The sequence below is a fragment of the Solanum lycopersicum genome, chromosome 6 (assembly GCF_036512215.1).
Source record: "Solanum lycopersicum chromosome 6, SLM_r2.1".
NCBI classification, from domain to species: domain Eukaryota; kingdom Viridiplantae; phylum Streptophyta; class Magnoliopsida; order Solanales; family Solanaceae; genus Solanum; species Solanum lycopersicum.
The window spans coordinates 47,538,485-47,558,676 of record NC_090805.1 but is presented as its reverse complement, the minus strand read 5'-3'; the positions used below and the strand labels follow the sequence as shown (position 1 = coordinate 47,558,676).

The following is a 20,192-nucleotide window of genomic DNA, read 5'->3' as shown; positions in this document are numbered from 1 at the left end:
AATACACCAGGCTGGTTATCCTTATCTTTATCTTCATTTGGAGGTGGTACATTTACATAAAGCCTCTGGCCATTGATGCAATTTGTATTGTTGCTGGATTTGAAGTAATAATCTCCAGGTATCAACAAGAATGCTGTTGCTGGACTATTGTTATACTGCCTGGAAGGAGTGTTGGAACTGCATGCATAATAGTCATATTTTGCAATCTGCAGCAAATCGTCTGGCTTTTGGAATCTAAACTCTACAAATAAATTGGTACGAAAAATTCGATGAATAAAAACACTGAACTAAATCGATCTATGTAAAATGAAATCGAATTTTACCTAATTCATCTCCAGGTTTTAACTTGATAGTTTTACCCCAATCTTCATAGTAAGTAGGGTAAGGAGCAGAACGCCAGCCATAGCCTTCTCCAACAATGTATCTTTCTGAATTTACTGATTTCACTAAAATTCCAACAAAAAAAAGTAGAAAAATTAGTATAACCTGCATTCTGTGTAATTTTATAAATATAATTTTTATCTTATTTTTCTTAATTAATCCTGTAGCTATATAGCTAGTTAATTATAGCAGTGAGTGCAACTGAACTAAAACCTTTTATAAATGTTCTCCTGTTATTCCCATAAATTAATTCTGTTATTAAAAGTGTTGAATGTTACGAGAAATTTATTAATAACAAATTAATCTTGCATTAATTCAATTTAATTCTTCCATGCATGTCAAAACAGTTAGAAACAGGTACAGGCAGTGTCAAACTTGTAAGAATTGAAAAAAAGAGACTGCTAGTTTATTTGTGAATTTTTTTTTTTTATAATAAGTCGAGTTATTTTGAAATATACGATGCAACAATAATATTTTTGGAATGATGCAACAAGTAGATTCTTCAACTACAAATTACAAAAATGAACTTTGAAAAAGTGAATCATAATGTTTATTTTCCACCGTCAAATATATTGAGAGATATTTAATGTCTGGAACATTAATATTTAGAATATTTACAACTTATAGCATACTTGAAATATCAAAGATAAGTTTAATTTATTAGTTTAATAATAATTAAATATTTATTTAGTTATTTTACAAATAAGTAAATATTATTTTTTTGATTTAATAATCAATTAATATTTTAAATTTAACATATATTTTTTAATTTCCAATTGATTCGAATTCAAAAAGATATTTAGAGTTCTTTTCTTAATTCAAGTAAATTTGTTCTAATTAACCCTGGTCGATTTTTAACTTATAAATTCAGATTGTAGCGCAGTGCTCGGCAATTGCCCTTCTCTCTGAAGTTACAATGGACTCTCTGAATTCTTACGCATCGTCGGCGGCGATGGCGCAGCAAACCTGGGAGTTAGAGAACAACATCGTAACAATCGACGCGCCGTCGGGGTCGAAACCGGAAAACTCCGCGTCGGACGCTATATTCCACTACGACGATGCGGCACAGACGAAGTTTCAGCGGGAGAAGCCGTGGGCGAGTGACCCTCACTACTTCAAGCGTGTGAAGATCTCTGCTCTTGCTCTTCTCAAGATGGTTGTTCACGCGCGTTCCGGAGGTACAATTGAGGTCATGGGACTCATGCAGGGTAAGACTGACGGCGATGCCATCATTGTAATGGACGCTTTTGCCCTCCCCGTTGAAGGCACTGAAACTAGGGTTAATGCTCAAGCTGATGCGTATGAATATATGGTCGAATATTCACAGACCAACAAGCAGGTTAGTGCGTTTATAAAAAAAAAGATTAATTTTTTATGAGTATCTAGTATACTGTGAGCTTTAGAATAAACCTAGTCAATTTAGAATGAATTTGTTGGATTTATTGAATATTGGAATCAAACTGGTTCAGATGGAGCACAACTGTAGGTTGAAATAGTAAATGCCTTGAGTTTTAGAATTACTCCCTAAGTATTAGAATGTTACCGGTTCAAATGGAAACTAACTGAATTGTGAAGTTCGTATAGCAGATTCCAATTAGCTTGAGATTGAGGTTTTGTTCTCATTCGTGTGACGGTCCAATTTGCTTTGACTAGTTTGCCTAGCAGTCTGCTCTAGCTTACTTGACAACAGGGACTTGCAACTATTGTTGTAACTTTTTTGATTGACATATATGAAGAGGACAATCATATAAAACTTATTATCCTTGATTGTACACTAATCCCATTATGATATTTCATTCTGCTGGCTTGAATTTGTGATGTTTTCTCAGTGAAGAAGAGAATATTACCTAGTTTGATCCCGAAACCTAATGACCATGTCATGTTGTTGTGTTCGGTTCCTGAATTGGAGTGTGCTTGTTACTGCAGTTTGTTCTGACCATTCTCTTACTCAGACTTTTTGGTATAGGCTGGTCGTTTGGAAAATGTGGTCGGGTGGTACCATTCCCATCCTGGTTATGGATGCTGGCTCTCTGGCATTGATGTATCTACCCAAATGCTCAACCAGCAATATCAGGAACCCTTTCTTGCAGTTGTTATTGATCCAACAAGAACTGTTTCTGCTGGAAAAGTTGAGATTGGTGCCTTTCGAACATATCCTGAAGGATATAAACCTCCAGATGACCCCATCTCGGAGTACCAGACCATTCCTTTGAACAAAATCGAAGACTTTGGAGTACATTGCAAGCAGGTCTCCTCTTTGGCATGAGCGCTTGCACTCGCACACATATTAGAATCTAGGTCTTCAACTCTGCTTCACTCTGACTGTTAGCTTACCAGCTTTTCTCTCGATTTGCAGTATTATTCATTGGATATTACATATTTTAAGTCTTCTCTCGATTGTCGTCTCTTGGACCTACTATGGAACAAGTATTGGGTGAACACACTTTCATCATCTCCTTTGCTTGGAAATGGAGACTATGTTGCTGGACAGATATCTGATCTTGGTAATATCATTATTGCCTACATTTTCCACTTTCTTTTATCATCATAATGATTTCATTCCTGCATATGAGTTTTCATGATATTGTAACACCTAAAATTAGTTGATCCCATTAAATCATGCAGCTGAAAAGTTGGAGCATGCTGAAAATCAGCTGTCTAATTCACGTTATGCATCCTTAATGGCACCCCCTCAAAGGAAGAAGGAGGTATTTTCTTTTACATGTTTTTCTTTTGGCCTTGATAATTCATACTCTAACTCACAAGTCTATCTCTTACTTTGTTTTTGAGAATATTAGTCTGGCATAAAAAAGGAATATCAGTTTGCCAGTTCTTTAGTCTTTTGGATTTGTTGAAGCCATTATCTCTGTATCTTTTTGGCATGTGGTTCCTATTTCGACGACAAGGGAAACCCGCAACTGTACCTCTTGATCATATTTTTCTGGGCCATGAAACTGCTTAAAATTAAAGTGTGCATGGATGTGCAAAGAGTACTAAATATAAATTTGCCTCCAATTCACCAATTACATTTTCATTCTTTCTTCTCTTGATTTTTAAGTGATGAGAGTTGCTAAAAATTTATATACTGGAACGCCTAATGCGTGCTTATAAAGATCAACTAGAAGAAAGTAATGCAGTACAAGAAGAAAAAGGGATACATTCTGTATTCAAATGCAGAAATATGGTCTGTTGATCTGTTATGGATTAGGTTCATGCAACTCTTAGTAACAGCGTGTACGTGGAAGTGTAACTCTCAAGAAAGGGATAAATGGCCAAGACAGTATGAGTGAAGAGTTCTCTTACTACTTTAAACAGAAGATATCAAAGTAAGGTATAGTGGACATCGGAGAAGTTTCCTTCTCATTACTCATGTGAATGTCTTAGAGTATCACCCCAAATAGAAAACTAGTCCATCATGATAATGTGCCAATATGATCCTATCTTTACCTCTAATATTTTGGTCCTCTATTATAGTGGACCTGTGGAATAAAGACATTTGTTACTTCTGTGGTTAAGAGTGGCTAATAATCACTTGCCAAATATCGGATCTGTGAAGCAGAACTAGGTGTAAAAGGTGAGCTGCATCATTATTGAATTTCTCTGTTTATTATGAACAGGTGTCTGTATTTTCATTCTCACATTAGGGATTTGAGGTTTGTTTGGGGGTGGGGGGTGGGGAGCAGACTCATAGAAGTGATGAGAAACCAGTGAAAGGCAAATGAGTGGAAAACAAAAGCTATAGCATTATATTAGCAAGCAACTTACCTAGCGAAATTTGAGGATAAGCTTTGTGATTACTATTTGGTATATTAGGGCTCAGGCATAATACTAACCTAGCGAAATTTGAGGATAAGCTTTGTGATTGCAATTAGGTATATCAGGCATAATACTAACCTAGTGAAATTTGAGGATAAGCTTTATGATTAGAATTTGGTATATCAGTCTTTGCCTTGGGCAGTGATTTCAATCTATCTTAATGTTCTCTCTATTTTCCTTTGCACATGCGATATTTGTACCGTGGCAAGTGGATCCTGAAAGCATTGAACCAACCAGTTTCCTCAACTTCCAAAGTCTATTTTAGTTTGCACGTAACCATTTTGACCAAAATTAGCTGGGAAGTTACAGAATAGAGGATAAAATATGACTAGGCAACAACGTATTGTCTGGCAGTTTATCATCACTATTACTGTTATCTCTATGACTGTTACATGCACTTGTAGAAAGGGATGAGCTTGATAGAGGTACCGGGCCTGACACAATTCTAAAGACAAAATTAAGAATAACAAGAAGAAAGTAAAAGAAACAAAATAAGATAGAAGGGTAGACACAAGAAATGAATCAAAGACAACCAATTCAATATAGAAATGACCTCCTTTGAATATCCTATCATACACCTAAACCAATTAGAAAGAACTTTGGGGAACTATAAATGTTTGATAATAATCTACCTTTCAAGATAATAACCACTACTTTTACTAAATAGAAAAAGGAAGATACTTGCTATTACAATTTTACCCTTAGTGAAAGGCCTTGTTTGATTGTCTTCCCTTGGGATGAAGTCCCTAAAATTCATAAAGTAGCATGACCAACTTGTTCTTTCTCCTTTCTTTCATCATCCTGAGCTATCATAAATACATGGAATGATGGCATCCTCGGGAATCGGGACGGCTCCATAATGCACTCAGGGGTGGAGGCTTTTACTTTCTTGTAATGCAGTACCCTTTTCAAGTATTTATTATGAAGCAATCAGTAATTTGCTGCAGTAGGTGGGGATGTGCCATATTGTTTCACTTCATGCATCTTACCATTTGTTTTTGTGCTATTGAGCTTGGTTATGTGGTAGTTACACAGCCTTGGCCTAAAACTTCAGGCTGTGCATCGAGTGCTATCAGACTCTGACTTCATTTTTCAGTAGTCTTTTGACTTCTTTTTACCTTTCTACTTATGCATGCTTCATTAAATTGCAAAATACAACATGCATCATGCAACTTAGGTTGCATAGTGATTCTAAACGTGTTGGTCCTCTGAATTGCAGGAAGAATCTCAGCTTGCTAAGATTACACGTGATAGTGCTAAGATTACTGTCGAACAAGTTCATGGCTTAATGTCGCAGGTACATGTTGTTCTATTCTTATTTTAGTCACACATCATTCATCTAGCTTTAATTCTTTGAACATTTCCATTGCTGAATAGAATGTCTTGACACTATGTATTTATCCTTGGTTTGCAGGTAATTAAAGACATTCTTTTCAATAGTGTTGGTAAGTCAAGCAAGTCACAGACGGAATCCTCAGGTCCCGAGCCCATGATCGAAAGCTGAGAAGTTCATATTACTATCAAATTGGATGTAGACCAATTTGGTGCAATTTCTAGGTTTCTTTTTGCAGTTGACTATATACATCTTTGACTCTATTTGTGCAGCCTACAAAGAGGTGATAGTTTACGATGATTGGCTCTCTTAGATATCATGACTTTTGCTGTTCAATGTTATGGAAGATTTCGTCAAGTCTTTCACAAGTTCTTTTCCTTTTGTTAATTATAAGTTCAGTTAATCGACATGTTTGGTTTGGTGCTTCAAAGGAAAAATCGGCTCTAAGTGAAATGTCTAAACCATCACCGTCGTTTGGTTGGAAACAAGTTATTATATGATAATTGATTCTGGGATAAGTTATTCTACCATATGAGATAATCTATTCTATCGCTACTATACGTTATATCTCACAGCATTGTTATTCACTTTTTCTATTCATAACACTTCACAACGAACAACTATTGAGCAAGTATTCTCTCATTTCTATATATGCATTCTGGATTTTCACTTAGATTTTCTATACTTGTTAATCAAAGTCTATCATTTCTATGAAAACATTATTATTAAGGGGTAAAATGAGAACACAGTGCATTTAATTGTATCTTTACTTCTTATATATTATAATAACAATTTTGAACCATGTATTTTTAATAATGTATATAAAATAGAGAGTAGTAAATTAGGCACTTCCTTTTTCTTCACTTCATATATATAAAACTATGTGCACGGCAAAACAAAAGAAACTTGAAGAAAACATTTATCCAAGTTTAATACGCTAAGTTAATTTTTACATGTTATCATTTCTTATTTCCTATATAAAATCCCGTATAAGTAATTTTGTTTTGTATGATAATTAAGTAGTTATTTCGTAAACCTTTTCATAATTTCCTATAAAGGTGACTTAAACTAAGTTGAGAATTCCAAAATTTTATATATTGCTTGTATACATAGTACACAAAAAGGGGGTTGAAGAATTAGAGAGGCTGCTGTATGCATTGTATACAATATTAACATTGAAAAAAACAATTTGGTTAACTGACCTTTCCTCTTCATGAATGTGAAATTGAACTTTTCTTTTTCTCATAAAGCTCTTTGTAAATAGCTTGAATTTTAGGGTACCTCAATAAATTTGATATGATTTATGAGTTTGTATATAAGAAGAAAGACTTGAACAAACTGAATAACTATCTGGTAAGAATTCTTTAATTTGTGTTTGTTTTCGTGTATTTTTCGGACTCTATCCGTCTCAAATTATCTGTTGTGTTTCTCTTTTACATGTTCTTTCAAAAAATAAAGTTAATCGGTAGATTATTATTATTTTATTGACTATTTTATCTTCTCTCTTTTTGGAAATACTATTTTATCCTCAATTATGTTTTAAGATATATAATCTTTCTTCGTTAACTATTTACTCTGTTTACGTGCTTGTAGTTCTAGAACAATTATTATTAAGTATAAAATAAAAAAATAATTAATTTCTTATAAATTTTTAAAATATAAATAATTTGAGTATGAGGAAGTACTTAACAAACAAAAGAATAGAATTGTTCCATCCACGTTCCCAAGACATAAAGAAAAGAAATTTCGGATTTAGGTCTTGTATATGGAGTCGCCTTTGTTAGAGAGTGTTTTAATCTCTAATGTGAAATTTTTCAGCGTGAATTTAAATTTAATCGAACTCCAATATAAATATCACATACGAAAATAAACTTTCCAATCGTTAGTATGTAGGAAGTCATTGTATAATTAGAATACATAATTAAAGTTCAATTTTTAGATTTATCTTTTGGTACGTAATATCTTGATTTTTCATTCTGTATTATAAAAAAAATGAATTTCTTTTTTATATATAATAATAGTGAAGATTCTTCTTCCATGATGTTTTTGTAGTACTAATTATGTAAAAAGCAATTTGATTAGGAAACAAACTTTTAATTCGATAATATTATTTCATGAAAAAGAAAAAATAAACTGTCTTGGTCGGTGGAGCTTTTAAAACTTAAAAACATAACACTACAAAAAAAGAGTTAATATAGGAGAAGGATATTTAATAGAATTTATTTAGTTATTTCAGTATTTATAATGTATAAGAATTAAAATTATATTATCTTTTAATAAATGATATTGTTCCTTACTTTCACATAATAATCTACTTTTTTTGCTTCGTTTACAAAAGCTTTAATTTTTTGTCCACATTCACCTCTATACGTTCGACAAGGTAGATTAATGTACTTTTTTATCAGCATTCGACAAAATTTAATAATTTTGATAATTCAGTAACGATACAAAAATATCTTGGTTAGAAACTCATAAACTAAAAATTCTGACTTCGCCTTTGCTGTTATATTACTATTGTCGCTAACAGATAAAATTAGCTTATCTTTAACTCTATCTTGATACGAAGTTTAAGTTACTTGACAGGTTAGAAGATGGAGTTTATGCATGGGAGGAAAGTGATTATAATCTTGCTATTATTTGCCCTACTCTTTATCTTTCACTTCACTAATCTTGAAGGATTATCAACCAATCCACCAGGTAACAATTTTTTTTTATATTAATTTTTTTTCGTTACCCGTTTGGTTTCTCGTTTTGGTTTGTATGACTAGAAATAACGTTTACTAGTCACTTTTTTGAGTTTTTGTTTTTGGAAAATTGTCTTGTACAGTTTTGTCAATTGTATCGACTCCAGCATTGTAGTAATAATGCAATACATTTATAATATACTTATAACTAGCTATTCTATTAAGCTTATTGCTAAGAAATATTGTTTTTAATATTAATTAATGTGATAAATTGACTTGTTGATTATGCAGAAAGAAGATTAGTTGAGTTAGATTATGCTTCAGAAGCCAAGCAATCAGATGATACAGTGAGAATAAATCCTTTGAACAATTTCAAGAAATACGAAGGAGGATTTGACATTACAAATAAACACTATTGGAGTGTGAGTTTGCATATATTATCCTAACGTGTTTTAAGTTATATATATCGTCAGTATTAGAAATTTTTTATACCATCATGGCACTTAACTATAAATATCCTTTGTGTGACCTGATACGAGTTAATAGGATTAAAAAATAACATCTAACATGAAATTTCAATTTTTTTTTTCTTGTGCAGTCCACAATTTTTACAGGTATATATGGCTATGTGATTGCAGTGATATGGCTGTTGTGTGGCTTAGGATATGGAGTATTTCTTTTAGCCTCTACCTGCTGCTGCTCTAATAGGAAAAACAAAGAGTTTAAGAAGAAATCAACTTGTTATAAACAATGTTATCTCTGGCTGACCTTCTCAGCTATTTTCTTCACAATTTTAGCTATGTAAGTTACTTCATTCTTTCACTTAAATACCCCCACCCCACCCCACCACCCACTCGTTGTGGTGGGATGGTAAGTATTCCTCTATATTACCAAATATCTTAGGGTTCGAGCTCTGAGAGTGGTAAGGAGGGCTTTTTTGAGTCGTAGCAGAAACTGTTTTTGAGAAGTTGAAAGCTTTTTTCTGATAAGTACTTTTAGAACCTTAATCAAGCACGAATCGCTACTCTAATATTGACAAAAATGTTTAAATTAGTCAAACATTTTTTTCGAAAAGCAGATTTCGCAAGTTTGACCAAACAGACTACTTGTTAAGCCCAAAACAGGTACCAAAAATATATATATATATGCTCTGCATCCTTGGTTTCATTTATAGTGGAAGGGGTTACAAAATGGAGATACTTTCACTGTTATTGCAGAACAGCTACAGGCCTGGCATTAGGAGGGAATGCAAAACTTCGTTCGAGAACAAATACAGTTGTGGATATTGTCGTTGATACAGCAGAGGGGGCATCGGAGACTATATACACTACTACTGGAGCCCTGAGAGCGATGTACACTGACTTAGCACATACTGATATACGTCATGAGGCTGCTCGTTTCCTCATTCCCACCTCTAGAAGTCTTGACAGACAGGCTGCTGATATACATAGGGAAGCCACCGAAAATAGGCGTTTAATCATGAAAGGCCTTGACATATTGTAAGTCTTCATCCTCTAGTAGATGCAAATCCAGGATCTAGAGTTAGTGTGTGCTTTCGAGTGCATACATTTTCTGTTGCTAGAAAAAAAAAATGACATGCATGCTACTTTTCGTTGGCAGGTATATAGTAACTACATTGATCATTTCACTCAACTTGGTTGCTGTAATTGCCCTAACAGGTTACTACTAAATCCAACTCGACTTTTCCTGTTGTTCGATATTATTTCAAAAGAATCTTGAAATTGCCCTAACAGGTGACTAAAAACTTATCCGCACCTGGTATTTTTGAGTAGGGCTGTCGTTAAATATCTAATTCTGACTAAAGCTGCAAAATCTTTTTCATTGCAGTATTTGGAATCCTCAAATTCAGAAGAAATCTTCGCCTGTAAGTATATCACTTTAGCCTCCTGTTTAGATATAGTATACCTGACATACACTTTCCAAGTTCTTGGCAATACTCCGATAGTTTCTAATGTTTGAAACATTTTTCTCATCCATGCAGGCTGATTGCAGTGTGTTGGATCTTTACAATTCTGTGCTGGTTATTTTTCGGGATTTATTTCTTTCTAGACAAGTAAGTATGAAAACGATTTCCAATAACTACTCAAGTTTTGTGTTTCATCTAAAAAATTGTACGGGTACTGATGATCATATTCCATCTGTTTATTGTAGCTTTGCTGGAGACGCATGCACAGCTCTAGAAAGTTTCGAGATAAATCCCTATAACAATAGCTTGAGTTCCATCCTCCCTTGTAATGAATTACTCACTGCAGAATCAATTCTACATGAAGTCAGTGAAGGGATTCATCGAGTAGTGAACAGGGTAAAATTTAGTATCACAGCAAAATAAGTAATACTACTGGTATTTAGAGCAATAAGGTTTTTGTTTACTAGTCTTGATAACATGGAAATTTGCAGGTAAATCGAGAACTAGCTACAAATTATGGAAATGTTGCACAAATCTGCAATCCATTCTCCGGTCCACCTGACTATAACTACGAGCCTGATGAGAACTGTCCATCTAGCGCAATCAGGATAGGAGACCTCCCTCGGGTATATATAACTCAAAGGCTATAATTCACAGTTTCCTTCACACAAAGTTACTGTTCTTAGTTACATTTGATTTGACGGAATTTTCTCTTCTTGTATGAAGATAATCAAGATGTTGACTTGCACGAACGAAAACTGTATTGGTGGAGTCTTGATTCCGCTTAGGGACTACAATAACATCGAGGCATATACAACTGCTCTCAAAAGGATACTGGATGTGTACCCTGGAATGGAAAGCCTAGCAGAATGCGACACAGTGTATGATTCGTTCTCTGATATCCTTGACTACCACTGCAAACCATTAAAGAAAAACGCGCATATGACATGGGGAGGACTCGTTTTCCTGTCAACAGTGATGGTCGCATTAGTCCTCATGTGGACATTTGAAGCACACCATGAGCAGAATCATCATCACAACTTTGATAGTTCTATCAAGCCTCATTCTTCTGCAACAGTAGATATGATAGAATTAGGCAAAGTTAAAGAAGCTGAGGTTGATACTAATCCTAGATCAATAACCTAAAAATGACATCTGATTAGGTGTTAGCTTAGAGAATTTCACATATTTAACAGATTGTAGGGATTAGAAAAGTATATGTAGGAGATCAAAGGGATCCCTAACATAGCAATGTAGGAGATTTTTTATTGTTGTTAACAAAGCTAAAACAAGCCAGTTTATTGGGACAAACCCCTAATGGCATGTATGAAATTCAAACAAAGAAGAAATGCATCTATTTCTCAATTTTTTTCCACCTCAAAATTTTACTAGCCCAATTGATTTTTGTAAAATGAATTTTCACCTTATAATTGATTGGTTTGATTACCCACATTATAATCATAATAATTTTTTAAGGGTCTGTCTAAATTAACTTTTGACTTATAACCAAAAAGTCACGAGTTAGAAGTTCTAACCTATGGCTTTGGACTTTAAAATAAGTTTAACTTTACAAAAACACTTTAAAATTGTTATTGATTTAAGAACAGTTAAAATAAGTCGATACAAACAGACACCGGAAAAAATAAAGGGCCGGTCACAGGAACATATGAACGCATGGGGGAATTGAGTCAATAAAGATCCATGTCGATGAAAATGGAATCTCAGCCAGCATCTCCGGGATTTGGAGCGTCACTGCAACTGAAGGACTGCATAGAAGAGCTGCTGAGATTCACACTTGTTTCCTCCATTGACGGCACTTTTGAAATTGACTTAGATCTCTCTAAAGACTACTGCTCCACCCTCTTACAAGAAGATCCCTCCGACTTTTTTCCCAATTGTACTGGTAACTCTTACTTCTCACCCTCTTTTGTGGTATCAACTATTTGGAGCAACTGAACTAAAAGTAGCCCATTTGCTATGCAACTTTTCGTATTTTTTGTAAAACAAGCACTTGATCCTTAACAAGTGAGATTTGACGAGAATAGAGTGTACAGAGGCTTACCTTACCTCCAAGGATTTTCATTAAAGGGTTCAAAATACAAAGAAGTAAATATATAAAGAAGTTGAATGGTTCAACATCTGTTATAGATATATATACATAAAATATAATTTTAACTATGTGTAAATAATGAAATTTTCTGCCCCTGCCTACCTAGAGGTAAAGAGGATGTTTTTGATAGGTACTTGGCTCAAGGAAGTGCTTGATCCTTAACATTTGATTAATTCATTGTGATTAACCTTGCCATTAAAAGATTAATGGCATACAATGGAAGTATAAAGCAAATGTATAATTTACACTTACTTTTTGTATTTTTTGGGCTAAATGTTGCCATGACTTAAGGAGTTGGTTTAGCTTAGTCATGAAAACTTGACACCAAACATAAAAAGAGTCCTCCAAGTTTATAGTTCAAACACGAATAACTAGTTTAATCCCAAATAGTTGGTATTGTCTATACGGATCTTTTGCTTTTATATAGAAAGAAGGGCTGTTACTCCCTTCCCTGGAACAGGAGTTTGGAGAGTAGGTGCTGATTAATCCAATGAGAATTGTCTATCTTTTCTTTGTAAAAGATTAAAGATTCTCATTAGTACTACTTATTCCAGAGTTTGGATACTTGACCCTCTATCAAGTTTGATAATTTTCTTTATCTTGTGCTTCCTGTATATGACAGGTCCTTCTGAAGGAGTTCCGTTATATCCTTTATACAAGCGCCTTGCAGCATCCTTATTTGAAGCTTTTTCTTCTGAAGCCTTGCCAAGGACAGAAAACAAACTTGCTGTAATGCAAGAAACTAGTTCTTTGAAACAAAAGGAAGAAGAGTGGGCTAGTTTGATTAGGGAAAAAGGTTCTCATTTGCTCGATGTAAGTTAAACATGTTATAGTGTTTCTTCCTTTTGATTCAGTTTCACATACATCAACCCGAAGTAATATATATTGGGTGTTGCTAACTACAGGTGCTAAAATCTGTGGACTTTGAACTCCATGTTCAGGAGCCTTACTTCTCCCTGCTTAGAAGTATAAATATCTGGATATATTGCTTTCCCCTAGCAAAATTAATTTCCACCTTGTCATAGATTTATATTTCCTTTAGATTTTAATGCATTTTCACCTTTGCTGTCATAGTGGAATTCTTTATTAAGTGTTCGAAATTATTTGCAGATGGACAGAAAACAGTTGAAGGAAGGTGTGCTGTTGGACACTACAATAAGTATGACTTCATAATGACTTGTATGCATTTTGCTTACTATATTGACTGCTTCTGCCGTCTCCTCATTAAACATGTTGTGCTTAATGCTAATTCTCAAGGTCTCTAATCAGTTAAGTTTGTGTGGCAGCCTTAATAAATCCACTCAATCAAGTCAAGTGCCAAAATACTATCCTTAGAATACCTTTTGGTTTCTAAAACTGTAGTTGGTTAAAACTTGATTTTCTGTGTCGTATGATAATTTGGATGCCCTAAAGAGGATGCCCAAAGAGTCATGTATGGTTGTTTATTTCGACCCTTATCAATGTTTCCATCACAAGAAGAATTCCCATCTCTAATGTTTTAGATCATGGGGACCTTCTTTGTTAGTAGTTTTTGTTTAACGTGTTTGCTAGTATCTCACTTTATTTCTCTCATAACTTTTTGAGATTGCATTTCATGATATAACCACTTTTAGTACAGTGCTGAAAAGTTAGTTCAGGTTTATCTTCAAATGTGTTGAAACCAAAACCCTCGCGATTCAACTACAAGAAATATCCTTTCATTCTAAAAGGACTTGCTTAAAAATGGCAGGAAGCATCTTTGATACATGATCATCTACAAGAATATTTTCTTCTCTTTTCCTCTCTCAGATGAAGTCTTTTTTGGATGTTAGAATTGAATCTGGTGCTTTGATCCTCATCAACAAATGTTTAGTTCTTCAAGTTCAGGTGCATTCATCATGTACATTTATTTTCTTTTTATGTATCACTTTGGTACATCTTATAGTTAACTGAATAAAATGTCCATTTGCAGGATGTCCGTCATTATCATTCATTTCGTGAGATGTTAGAAGCAGAGAGTCTTAAAGAAGTTCTTCCTGGAGTGGATACCACTGAAGAAGGTGGAAATTTCTTACTGTATGATAGAGAGGATGTTACTTCTCACTCCATACCTTCCATGATTGTAGGGACTTTTTAATATGTTTGGAAGACCATTAACTTATGGATAGGCTTACAAATATCTTATGTTTGAATCTAAGAGTAGTATCTTCTGTAAGATCATCATTTATCTTATGGATATGTTAACAAATATCTTATGGTTGCTCATCCCTATCTTGAAAATCCCAGCTTCCGTTCTCAATCTTGTTATTCTTTTCACCTCACATCTGATGCTCATCATTTTAATGATGTGAAGAACACAAAACTTGAGAGTCCAAAAATAGAATTATTGTTAAGTAACTACGGTATTCCTAGTTTGGTTTCTTATTGAGCTATTTGCAATCATATTTTTAAAGCCAAGTTATAGTTGGTTTCTTGAAGGCTATCAGAGAAACTGTAATATAATTGGACCATTTGAGACCTTATTTGCTCTAAAATCTTGCAAGTGTAAAGCAATATGTTCAAGTGATAACTGATATGTGAGGTGAAAGCCCTGATTTCTCTTGTTTTCTGTAAGTTGGTACTGCTTGGTAGATCCATTTTTATTTGTAAATATGGAGGAACTGAAGGTGAGGCTAATTGTATACTGGACTTTGTTGCTTTCTGCTAGTAACTAACTTTTCAATACTTGGTAATTAGTAAAATGAATAACCAATTCGTAATTTTTTATGATAAATGTTCCTTATATGCAAGCTAAGTTGTATAAACATGACAATTTCAGGTGTCCAAGTTTACCGGAAATTTTACTCAGAAGAGAAAGAAAGGTCAAATGGTGTTCTTGCTATCAGTGTTAAGAAGCTGGTTTCTCAGCCTTCCATCGATCTGAGTTCCATGCTATCCGTGAGTATGCTTTTAGCTCTACTTATCTTGACATTGAAGGTGTAAAATTTAGATCATGTCAAAATGACATAATGCTATCATTGAAGTTGTGTTCTCCTGTAAGTTAGAAATGATTCTTTCAGATATTTTTGTCAAAAACATGCTTCTTATTGACTCGCATGTCCCTACAACTGTATGTGCTTTGATATTGCATGAGATGCCCTAGGTATAGCTGCTTTGGGATCAAGCACAAATTTTAACTTCAATTATCGTTAACACACTTGTCCTCCTACAAGTGTATGTGCTTTAGTCGTGCATTAGTTTGCCCTTAGCATAGCTGCTTTGAGATCAAATCCAAATTTTAACGTCTGTGTTAAGACTACTAAGTTTCATATATTGTTTCAGGTGCATATAGAGATAGAAAGATGTTTGTCAAGTCCTAATTCAGAGTCTAATTTCGTTCAGGAACTGAGCTATGCTGGTGTTCAGAGGCTTTTAGGATTCATATATACAGCTGGAACAGTTTCTGAGGCACTTCCACCGCCAACATCTTCTCTAATCTCATCATTTCTGTTGCCACATAATCCAAATGTATGAAACTATGTTGGTTTTCTCCTTGTGAAATACTCTCGGACAAACTTCTACTTTGTTGTGAATAAGCTGTTTTTATAGTTATTATGATTATTGAAAGTAAAGGATTATTGAGATGACATTTTTTTAATAGAAGTAAATTGAGATGACAGTAAGATGAGAAAGAAGAGAGAACTGTATCGCGTTGCGTCTGAAGCTCCATCAACCTCTTTGCCACATTTCTTGGCTAATAAAAGCAAGCTCTTCCGCTTGCCTTGTTGTACGTCAGTAGGACACCAAGAAGTAGATAGAACTTCAAATGTCCACTTGATCAAAACAGGTGACAGGAGTTGGACTGTTTTACTAAAGCAGGTTCATGCTCCTTATTAATGTCCATCCTATGTAAAGCAATACCATTTCTTCTCCATTCTGTTACTATTTGTCTTAACAAGATGGGTAAGGTGGACAGTGGATGACATGTTGAACTATTAAAAGTAGGAGAACAAGAAAGTAGGAAGAGAAAAATCTCTGGTGCAGGTTATTTTACATATTAGAGTAATCCTGAGGTATCTAGTTTCTGCAACAGGCTAAAGGTTGTACATTGACTGATGGAGCGAGGGCATTGTCAAAGCACGTCAACAGGAGCAGTGACAAATACTGGGGTAGTTTTTCTGGAAGTGGTTAGTTCCTCACTTCAGAGCTCTTCAACATGAACATCCTTGATTTGCATGTGAGGTTCTAATGCTTGAGTTGTGCCTGTTATTTTTCTTCTTTTACGAGTACATTGTTACTTCTGGAAAGCAATTCCTGTTATCACCTGCTGCATGATACCAACGATTCATGTGCTACTGTCTCGTGTTTTTCACTTTCCAGATTCTGATAAAAATAGGAATGCCCTGGATGTCATCAGGAACTTAATAACGTGTTCCTGCTGGATGAATATTCATATTGTTCCACCACATGGTGTTGTTTTTGAGATTAGAGTTGCTAATGGTTACGGTGCACGGTGGTCTAAAGATGGAAGTAAGGTACATATACTCTGATTAGTGCTGAGCTGAGGTTCCTTTTCACCATTCATGAAAGTTTATATATCATATAACATAATTCTTACAAGGTTTCTGATCACTTATCAATGAAAAGTAAGGTTTGTTTATTTCAAAAACTAGCTGGGGGAGACTAAGAAATTTCCATTGGATTTGCAGTTTATTGGTTTCCTTGAGCCCTATATGGAGGATGGCCATTCAAAGGGATGGAGGCACTGAATAGTAGAAGATACAATACGCGTTTGATCATAAAAAAAAAATTTAAAAAAATAATCAGTTTATTTGAACCTTTGGATTATGCTGTAATTATATGTATCATTCCCTTCTGTTCTCATTTCTTATAACATTAGACATTTCACTTATGCTTAGTTACCAATAGATTACCACCTAAATAAAGAAACATTTAACACTCCACAAATAGTTCAAGATAGAGAAAAGAGGAATTATCTCAAATTTATAATTTATCTCAAATTTATAATAGCAAAAAAATTGTTTGTGTTACTTGACACATAAAATTTGAGAAAACTTGGTAAGAATTAACATGTCTGAAATTAAATCTCTTTATCATCTTATTCAAAGTCTAACACTAAAAAATTACTTAAAACTATTTTGGCAAAAAAAATAAGTTAATTAAAAGGGTGTTTAATTTCCATATTATAACTTGATTAAATTTGAGTTCGTACCGAAAAAAGTATAACATTCTTTCTAACAAAGCAACTCCATAGTCCATACACCCTGAACTTTAAATTCGAGATATTACTGTATTAGTAAGAGAAATTTCTGTAATTATAAACTTATAAATTACAAATGATAAGTATGTGATTTTTGTTATTTGTTCGAAACTTTTTTATTTTATTTTCTGGTGCTTTGGGCCGAGACAAGTTACAGGAGAATACCCTAATAACTCGAAAACACACGCTGAACTGAAGGTTCCCTATTGCTCCGCTGCAGCTTGAAGGTACCAAACAATTTCTAACTCTTTAATCTCTTTTGCCATATATTCGATTATATACTTAGGTTTTGTTGCTAATTTGGGTGACTTCACTGTGAAATTCATGTATTTTTGTGTTTCAAACGAGGTTATAGTTAGGTCAATTTCTATTTAATGAATTCTGCCATGTTTAGTCTGTTTGTTGGCGAGAATTTCTCCTGTTTATTTTTTTTAAAAAAAAAAATCAGCGATTGTATTGATGTAACTTCGTTTTTGTTGGATCTGTTTGTGCGACTTGCTTTCTTGTGAAAGCTTACCCAGTTTGGTTTTGCTCTGCACGTGTATGTATGTATATATGTATATATGTATGTAATTCTGTTAAATTGTTTGAATATCGCAATTCAATGTGTAAAGTAGGAATAAGGAGAAGTTTGTCGAAAATGAATTGTTTTTTATTGCCTTTTGCTTTTACAGGTTATTTATATTAGTGAACTTAGCAAGATGAGTGCTAGACCTTTCTAGGTTTTGATGTATGTAGGCCTTTATGAGTTGATGTATGTAGTAAAATAGAATGTCATGTTCGGGAAGACATATTGTGTTGTCTTTTTTCAATTTCTCTTTGGAAGATTGGAGCTTTGCCCCTTTTAAATGAATGCAAGCTGTTGAATTAATTGACTGAAAGTCCGTGGGAGTAGGGGACGTGCTTAGTGAAACATGGAGATGTTACGCGCACATCCTATACTAGTTACAAGTGATCAAAATCTGGTGGTAGGCTTAGACCGGGGATTTGTGCTTGTTTGAGGTAGCAGGCTGCTTGATGGATAAGTCGAGCTGTCACGATGTAATGTGAGTTTGATCTAGAACCTTTGTTGTCAATGAAGAAACCATTTGACTTAAACTGAGTGTTTACTTGCATTTTGGTCTTGCTAAGTTGGCATTGGCTTTTTTTGTATGCCGGCTAGTTAGTATTCTTCTGTTTTAACTATTGGGTTGTGTTATATGCTACTATTGTTGGGGTTCTTCCTTACTCCTGCCAATCTTTGTACAGCAAAGTTCTCAACTTCTTATACTCTAGTGAAATCAAATTGTTGAGATGAGGAAAGATAGGCCAGCTGTTGCAAGTTCAAGTAAAATAAGATTCGATGACTCTGATGAACATGAATCTTCATCTGAAGATGAGGAGGAGAAGGGGATTGAGGAGGAGCTTGCTGATGTGACCTTTGAAGAATTGCAGAGAGCACGGTCTGATGGATCAGCTACAGTGTATAGGAAGCTTAATTCGGAAGGAAAAAGTAGCCGAGCTAACAAGAACAGGCCAATGGAAATGAGTAGCAAAAAACCAGTAAGCCGATTTAGGGAAATAATCCAAGTTCCTAAAAGGGCCACTCGTGACCCTCGCTTTGAGTCTTTAAATGGCCAGGTAGATGAAGAAGGGTTCAAAAAGAGATACAATTTCCTTTATGAGGATAATCTTCCAGCAGAAAAAGAGGATCTGAAGAAACAGATGAGGAAATCAAATGACCCAGAAGAGAGAAATGAACTGAAAAGTCGTGTTTCTTGGATTGACAAACAATTGAAATCGGCAGGAGTGAAGCACACTGAGAAAGAGATTCTGGCAGAGCACAAGAAGAAAGAGAGGGAAGCTGCTAAGCAAGGAAAACGACCTTATTATCTCAAAAAATCTGAAATTCAGAAACTCAAACTTATTGAGAAATACAAGTCACTCAAAGAAGCTGGCAAACTGGAATCATATATTGAGAAGAAAAGGCGCAAGAATGCTGCGAAAGACCACAGATTCTTGCCATATCGGCGCCCTGGTGAGCAAGAAAACTAGTGAAATGACATGTTTGTATGCTGTAGCAAATTTGTTTGCTTTGTTTTTCTCCTCACAAATATGTAGAGAGCTTGCTTTTTAAGCATGACCATGTGCCTTTTCTTTTGTTATCGTTCAGCTGATTTCTATGAACTTATAGTGGCTATACTAGCTGTATTCAGAGCTTGACAGAGATGGTTGAATTATAGTATTCACCCATAACAATACAATCGAGCAGTCCATCCTTCAAGTGACTCATTTTGTCTATTGTTGAATATAGTTACTCTTATAGAAATAAGTTTGTCCATTATTAGTGAGGCTACATCCATTTCTTCCTAGTGTGGAAATCCATTAGACATATGTAGTGTGTTGAGAACAACTATGACGTCTAATATTAGGTGATTTCTTCACATATGTCCCAGAATTACCCAATATCTAGTGGGATTCCATCTAATTAGTCGAGGTGTGAGTGAGTTGGCTTAAACCCCACCCCATTTTCACTTTTATATCATACTCAACTCTCCCGGTACCGGTCTAGTTCATGGTCAGGGATGAAAATTGGTTTCTCTCCTTGGGTGAAGGGATCATTGATCTTGGGTTGGGCTTCTTAACTTGACAGGCCACTATTGCAATATGAGACACACAATTGGCTGGGCCTTTGTCCAAAAGTAAAGATTGAACTGAACTCA

General features: G+C 34.6%; 4 protein-coding genes and 1 long non-coding RNA gene across 11 annotated transcripts; all 5 read left to right on the top strand.

The window, feature by feature from the left end:
• The first annotated feature begins 118 nt into the window (after window positions 1-118).
• Window positions 119-6,060, top strand: LOC101256005 (COP9 signalosome complex subunit 5a). Of its 3 annotated transcripts, XM_069298811.1 has the most exons (7): window positions 119-255; window positions 1,253-1,720; window positions 2,348-2,629; window positions 2,738-2,885; window positions 3,007-3,089; window positions 5,417-5,494; window positions 5,612-6,060. In XM_069298811.1, exons 2-7 carry the CDS (start codon window positions 1,298-1,300, stop codon window positions 5,699-5,701), a joined length of 1,104 nt encoding a protein of 367 aa, XP_069154912.1. In that variant the 5' UTR covers window positions 119-255; window positions 1,253-1,297; the 3' UTR covers window positions 5,702-6,060. The 3 variants fall into 3 exon arrangements, 2 of the variants coding, with proteins under 2 accessions (XP_069154912.1, XP_004241422.1); XM_004241374.4 differs by lacking the exon at window positions 119-255 and having other exon boundaries at window positions 994-1,720; XR_002027942.3 differs by lacking the exon at window positions 119-255 and having other exon boundaries at window positions 1,211-1,720; window positions 2,334-2,629.
• On the top strand, window positions 3,585-3,896 carry LOC112941707 (uncharacterized). Its single transcript, XR_003247278.2, has 2 exons — window positions 3,585-3,712; window positions 3,856-3,896. It is a non-coding gene; the product is annotated as an uncharacterized lncRNA (long non-coding RNA).
• A 478-nt stretch (window positions 6,061-6,538) lies between the features above and the next one.
• Window positions 6,539-11,516, top strand: LOC104648026 (uncharacterized). The gene is made up of 11 exons (XM_010324179.3): window positions 6,539-6,883; window positions 8,114-8,227; window positions 8,506-8,636; window positions 8,813-9,015; window positions 9,432-9,713; window positions 9,835-9,893; window positions 10,063-10,099; window positions 10,217-10,288; window positions 10,387-10,537; window positions 10,633-10,767; window positions 10,868-11,516. The coding sequence occupies exons 2-11, from the start codon at window positions 8,122-8,124 to the stop codon at window positions 11,285-11,287; spliced, it is 1,596 nt and encodes a 531-aa protein (XP_010322481.1). The 5' UTR covers window positions 6,539-6,883; window positions 8,114-8,121; the 3' UTR covers window positions 11,288-11,516.
• Window positions 11,517-11,748: 232 nt separating this feature from the next.
• LOC101256296 (uncharacterized) lies at window positions 11,749-17,121 on the top strand. Of its 4 annotated transcripts, none has more exons than XR_003247277.2 (11): window positions 11,749-12,044; window positions 12,874-13,064; window positions 13,157-13,217; window positions 13,362-13,410; window positions 14,063-14,117; window positions 14,203-14,290; window positions 15,049-15,167; window positions 15,552-15,737; window positions 16,303-16,446; window positions 16,590-16,744; window positions 16,919-17,121. XR_003247277.2 is itself a non-coding variant. In XM_004241375.5 (11 exons), the coding sequence occupies exons 1-11, from the start codon at window positions 11,843-11,845 to the stop codon at window positions 16,976-16,978; spliced, it is 1,260 nt and encodes a 419-aa protein (XP_004241423.1). In that variant the 5' UTR covers window positions 11,749-11,842; the 3' UTR covers window positions 16,979-17,121. The 4 variants fall into 4 exon arrangements, 3 of the variants coding, with proteins under 3 accessions (XP_004241423.1, XP_025887454.1, XP_010322482.1); XM_004241375.5 differs by having other exon boundaries at window positions 16,303-16,396; XM_010324180.4 differs by having other exon boundaries at window positions 11,750-12,044; window positions 15,612-15,737; window positions 16,303-16,396.
• Window positions 17,122-17,422: 301 nt separating this feature from the next.
• On the top strand, window positions 17,423-19,757 carry LOC101256597 (uncharacterized). Of its 2 annotated transcripts, none has more exons than XM_004241376.5 (2): window positions 17,423-17,717; window positions 18,739-19,757. In XM_004241376.5, the coding sequence occupies exon 2, from the start codon at window positions 18,784-18,786 to the stop codon at window positions 19,522-19,524; it is 741 nt and encodes a 246-aa protein (XP_004241424.1). In that variant the 5' UTR covers window positions 17,423-17,717; window positions 18,739-18,783; the 3' UTR covers window positions 19,525-19,757. The 2 variants fall into 2 exon arrangements, with proteins under 2 accessions (XP_004241424.1, XP_010322485.1); XM_010324183.4 differs by having other exon boundaries at window positions 17,644-18,536.
• The last annotated feature ends 435 nt before the right edge of the window (window positions 19,758-20,192 follow it).

Excerpts from the sequence above, each read along its gene's own strand:
- LOC101256005 (XM_069298811.1), top strand. The coding sequence starts at position 1,298 with ATGGACTCTCTGAATTCTTACGCATCGTCGGCGGCGATGGCGCAGCAA. Across the intron at positions 1,721-2,347 it reads ATTCACAGACCAACAAGCAG|GCTGGTCGTTTGGAAAATGT; the intron begins GTTAGTGCGTTT and ends TTTTTGGTATAG. Across the intron at positions 2,886-3,006 it reads TGGACAGATATCTGATCTTG|CTGAAAAGTTGGAGCATGCT; the intron begins GTAATATCATTA and ends TAAATCATGCAG.
- LOC104648026 (XM_010324179.3), top strand. The coding sequence starts at position 8,122 with ATGGAGTTTATGCATGGGAGGAAAGTGATTATAATCTTGCTATTATTT. Across the intron at positions 9,894-10,062 it reads TGCTGTAATTGCCCTAACAG|TATTTGGAATCCTCAAATTC; the intron begins GTTACTACTAAA and ends TTTTCATTGCAG. Across the intron at positions 10,100-10,216 it reads TTCAGAAGAAATCTTCGCCT|GCTGATTGCAGTGTGTTGGA; the intron begins GTAAGTATATCA and ends TCATCCATGCAG.
- LOC101256296 (XM_004241375.5), top strand. The coding sequence starts at position 11,843 with ATGTCGATGAAAATGGAATCTCAGCCAGCATCTCCGGGATTTGGAGCG. Across the intron at positions 15,168-15,551 it reads ATCTGAGTTCCATGCTATCC|GTGCATATAGAGATAGAAAG; the intron begins GTGAGTATGCTT and ends ATATTGTTTCAG. Across the intron at positions 16,745-16,918 it reads GGTCTAAAGATGGAAGTAAG|TTTATTGGTTTCCTTGAGCC; the intron begins GTACATATACTC and ends TTGGATTTGCAG.
- LOC101256597 (XM_004241376.5), top strand. The coding sequence starts at position 18,784 with ATGAGGAAAGATAGGCCAGCTGTTGCAAGTTCAAGTAAAATAAGATTC.